General features: G+C 23.7%; 2 protein-coding genes across 4 annotated transcripts in view; both read right to left on the minus strand.

Annotated features, from left to right (window-relative positions):
* Positions 1-5,000, minus strand: part of tmem19 (transmembrane protein 19) — a 1,055,620-nt gene that overhangs the window by 135,697 nt on the left and 914,923 nt on the right. The gene's annotated exons all lie outside the window — the stretch shown is intronic.
* Positions 1-5,000, minus strand: part of iapp (islet amyloid polypeptide) — an 18,234-nt gene that overhangs the window by 12,005 nt on the left and 1,229 nt on the right. The window contains exons 1-3 of one of the 2 annotated variants that reach the window (XM_073949022.1): positions 4,855-5,000; positions 4,487-4,763; positions 2,780-2,881 (exon numbers count right to left, since the gene is read on the minus strand). The exon at positions 4,855-5,000 is cut by the window's right edge and continues 1,229 nt beyond it. In XM_073949022.1, the coding sequence (XP_073805123.1) occupies positions 2,780-2,859 (80 nt within the window). In that variant the 5' untranslated portion in view covers positions 2,860-2,881; positions 4,487-4,763; positions 4,855-5,000. Of the gene's footprint in view, positions 1-2,779; positions 2,882-4,486 lie in introns of both variants that reach the window. The other variant, XM_002661840.8, reaches the window with a different exon arrangement.

The raw sequence follows: 5,000 nt of genomic DNA on the forward strand, positions 1-5,000 counted from the left end.
GTGATTGGCTGCTGGCTAGACTGATTTAAATGAGCTCAGCCATTAGTCTGTAGGACAGTCTGATGCAGAGTTATGAGCTCACAAAGTTTGATCCAATGTAAAGTCAATGAGAGTCTTTTGCAATTGAAGTCTATGGGGCGGTTTCTAGGGTCCAAAAGTGGTTGCTAAGGCGTGGCCAGAAAGTTTAAAGGTGATTAGTCATTGGCAGTTTGATAGTCTGAGTTAAATGAGCCCAGTTAGAAGTCTGTGTGACATTCTGATGCGGAGTTATGAGGTCACAAAGTTTGATCCAATGTTACGTCTATGGGATTTTTCCGACGGTCCCGGGACGTTTTTCGGAAAACCGAAAGTCGGATCAGTCGGAAAGGATATAGCAACTCGAGTTAGAATAGTTCGGAGGTCTGACCTGAGTTTGATGGTCATAGCTTGAATGGCCTAGGAGGAGATAGAGTTTAATTTTTAGTCTCAGAAGAAGAATAATATAGAAAAATAATAATAATATTAAGTTTAATAGGATAACAGTAGTCTGGCTTGCTACACAAGCCAGCCTAATAATAATGATAATATTAATAATGATAATAATAATATTAATAATGATAATAATAATAATGATAATAATAATTATAATATTAATAATGATAATAATAATAATAATAATGATAATAATAATAATGATAATAATAATAAAATAATAATATTAATAATGATAATAATAATAATATTAATAGTGATGATGATAATAATAATAATAATAATTTTAATAATGATAATAATAATATTAATATTAATGATCATAATAATAATAATGATATTAATAATAATAATGATAATATCAATAATGATAATAATAATAATAATATTAATAATGATAATAATAATAATAACAATAATGATTTTAGTAATAAAAATAATAAATTAATAAAACTATTTAATTAAATAAACAAAAATTTTTTTTAATACACTATACACTTCAACAGATATTAATCACATTTTAAAAAACTTTTTACACATAATTGGAGGATGTACCTGTTAAAAAGAAACACAAACACAAAAAACGAATATAGTTTAGATGAAACGTTTACAAAAAAAAACAACAACATACATTTAATTCAATGGCTGCGTGGTAAAATGTTCTCCTTATGATTCACATCCTTTTAATTTAATCTTTAAATGTGAGCTTTTTTAGTCAAATAATCCCGCATTTAGATTACTTAAATGATTATAAATAATATTTTACTCAAATCGACATTTACATATTCTGTATATATTGGTACTAGTACAGAATAATACTTAAGGAATTGAATAATAATTATTTAACTGTTCGTTGTTTGCTCAGCTCTGTTTAATATTAACATTTTAACACCGTATACGTACGGTGCTCAGCATATATAAGTAAATAAAATATTTCATATTTTGTCTTCAATATTATATTCGTGCATATACATTAGATTAGTCAGTACTGAAGCCAAAACTGAAGCTAATCTAGCAAAATAACTTACGATAACGCTCCAAAAACGAGTACAGCCAAATGTATATGTTATTGCAATATTTAGCTTGAATTTAATTGTATTATCTCTCAATTTCTAAAGATGTCTGGTGGCTAAAATATTATTTTAATAAGTATATCTGTTTAATAAATCTGTTTTGTTTGTGTAACTCAGTTATGCTGAAATTATTCCTGAATATGGTTTATAACAGCTTTAGAGGTGAGTTTATGTCAAATGAAATTGCTAACAAACTGGCGGTGCTATATTTAGTAAGAAATGAAATTATTACAAATATTGGGTTTTCTGAAGAGTAAATATATAATATTATATATTTAAGGATTTAAGTGTCCAAATATCATCTAAAAAAACTGATTTTAAGTGAAATATTGTATCTAATTCCTCCAAGCTGTAGTATTTTACACAACTGACATGTTAAGGGTTATAATTAGGTGCGGCCTTAAAATAATAATAATAATAACAATGATAATAATAATAATAATAATGATAAATAATAAAATAATAATAACAATAATATCAACAATAACAATAATATTGATAATAATATTAATATTAATAATAATGTATTATAATTAGGTGCGGCCTTTAATAATAATAATAATAATAATGATAATAATAACAATAATAATAATAACAATAATAATAATGATAAATAATAATTAAATAATAATAACAACAACAATAATATTAACAATAACAATAATATTGATGATAATAATAATAATAACAATAATGATAATAATAATGATGATAATAAAAACAACAATAATAATAACAAATAATAAAATACTAATAACAACAACAACAATAATATTAACAATAACAATAATATTGATAATAATAATATTAATAATAATAAGGATAATAATAATAAGGATAATAATAACAATAATAATAATTATAATAATAAATAATAAAATAATAATAGCAACAACAATAATATTAACAATAACAATAATATTGATAATAATATTAATAATAATAAGGATAATAATAGTAATGATAATAATAGCAATAATAATGATAATAATAACAATAATAATAAATAATAAAATAATAATTGCAACAACAATAATAATATTTAATAAAATAATAATAATGATAATGATAATAATAATAATAGTGATAATAATAATAACAATAATGATTTTAGTAATAAAAATAATAAATTAATTAAAATATTTAATTAAATAAACAATTTTTTATACACTATACACTTCAACAGATATTAATCACATTATTAAAAACTTTTTACACTTAATTGGAGGATGTACCTGTTGTGGGGAACTGTAGCGACACAATGCAGCATCACAAAGAAGATCAGAATCTGAGAGGACAATTTCAGATGATACATGGCAGACAGCGATGCTTGTCTTCTGAAAAATAGAAGAAAGAAAGAGCATTAGCATCAGCAAAAAATCTCACTATAATAATATAAATTATAATACATATTTTTTGTTATAAATATTACTAATAATTATTATTTAAAATATTTTTTCTAATTTGTATTGCAACAGAGGATACTGCATTACAGTTTACAAGAACATTATTTTCAATTTGAAATATTACTAATAATTATTATTTTTAATAATAATAATAATAATTTTAAAATAGAATAATTATATAATAATAAACATATAATAATAATAATCATTATTTTGTAATTTGCATTACATTTTACAAGAAAATTATTCATTTGAAATAATTTTAATAAAAACAACAACAACCATGACAATTTATAATGATAATAATAATAATATGATTATTTTCATTACTATATTATTACTATTATTATTATTATTATTTTAAACAGTTATTATTACCAATAATTCCTATTTTAAAAATATATATAATAATATATAATAATTATATATTGATAAACAGATAATTAATATAATCATTATTTATTATATTACAGATAATAAATTATTACATATATAATAATTATATGTAAATTATTACAGATAATTATTATTTTAATAAAAACAACAACAACAACAATAATAATTTACAATAATAATAATAATAATAATAATTGTATTATTATTATTATTATTATTATTGTCATTATTATTATTGTAATTATTATTATTATTATTAATATTATTTTTTATTACTGTATTATTATTGTATTAAACAGTTATTATTATTACCAATAATTATCATTTAAAAATATATTATAAACATATAGTAATAACTATAATCATTATTTTTTCATTTGTATTGCAACAGAGGATACTTCATTACATTTACAAGAAAATTATTAATTAAAAATGATACTAACAAAACAACAAGAACAACAACAATGATCATTTATAATAATAATAATAATCATCATATTATGTTATTATTTTAATTGCTGTATTATTGCGATTATTATTATTATTATCATTAAACTATTACTGTATTATTTTAAACAGTTTAAAAATCTATAATAATTATATAATAAAAAAATATATGATAATAATACAATGATGATTTTCTAATTTGCATTACAAATTAGAGGATATTGCATTACATTTTACGAGAAAATACTATTTCTTTTTTACAATTTTACATTTAATAATAATCAAATAAACAATTGATAACAATAATATTTGCCCACGCCATTTCTTTGTATTTGGGAACTCGCCTTTACTGCTAAAAACCGCTTTTAAGAAGAATTGTCTCACTATTACTTATTATATATTTGTTGTTGTTGTTTTCACTACACATTATAGATCATAAAAAGTATTTTTTTTGGTAAAAACATTAAAGTACCGACAAATCCTGATAAGTCAAGTAAGTTAAAAGTGTTCGTTTTAATTTGTGAACTCATTTCAGAGAGGAAAACATTTAACACGATCATTAAAATGATCAAAAGAACCACTTCTGAACTCAAAAACAAACTTAAATAGACTGACCCTGAGCCTGGTGATACTATCGAACGAAAAAAGGGAAAGTTTGTAGATGTTTTAGCGAGGGCTGTGAAAAGTACTCACCTCCAGCGGTGTCAGTCCAGCACACAGCAGCTTCAGGAGATGCAGACGTTCTCTGGTCTTTCCACACAAGCGCTCTCTCCGTCTGCTGTTATAGGCTCCAGCCCTCCGCCACTGTGACATCATCACACTCCTCCAAATATAGACCTCCATTTCCAGGCTGGATGGAGAGCGGGAGGAACAGAGACTCAACGTGAGGGTCAAAAGCAAAATGACGTTGGTCGTGGATGGACATCAGTGACGGTCTTCACGACACGTCATTTTTCAAGTTTGAGTCAAGCTTTGAGTCAAAACGACAGGAAATAAGTACTTTTTACATTCTGGTGAAGAAAACAAAACTTTTTTTTTTACAGCGCATTCTGAAAACGTACCACTATATACATTTCCGCAGAGCGCCAAATACATCCCAGGAGCTATGTTTTTCAGCTGTTTTCGCGAATCCACCAGAGGTCACTGTGTACACTTTTTCAGGTCTATTATTTCCAACCCAGGCTCATTCTGAAAATGTAGTCCCGTG

This window comes from Danio rerio, chromosome 4 (genome assembly GCF_049306965.1).
Source record: "Danio rerio strain Tuebingen ecotype United States chromosome 4, GRCz12tu, whole genome shotgun sequence".
In the NCBI taxonomy this organism is placed as follows: domain Eukaryota; kingdom Metazoa; phylum Chordata; class Actinopteri; order Cypriniformes; family Danionidae; genus Danio; species Danio rerio.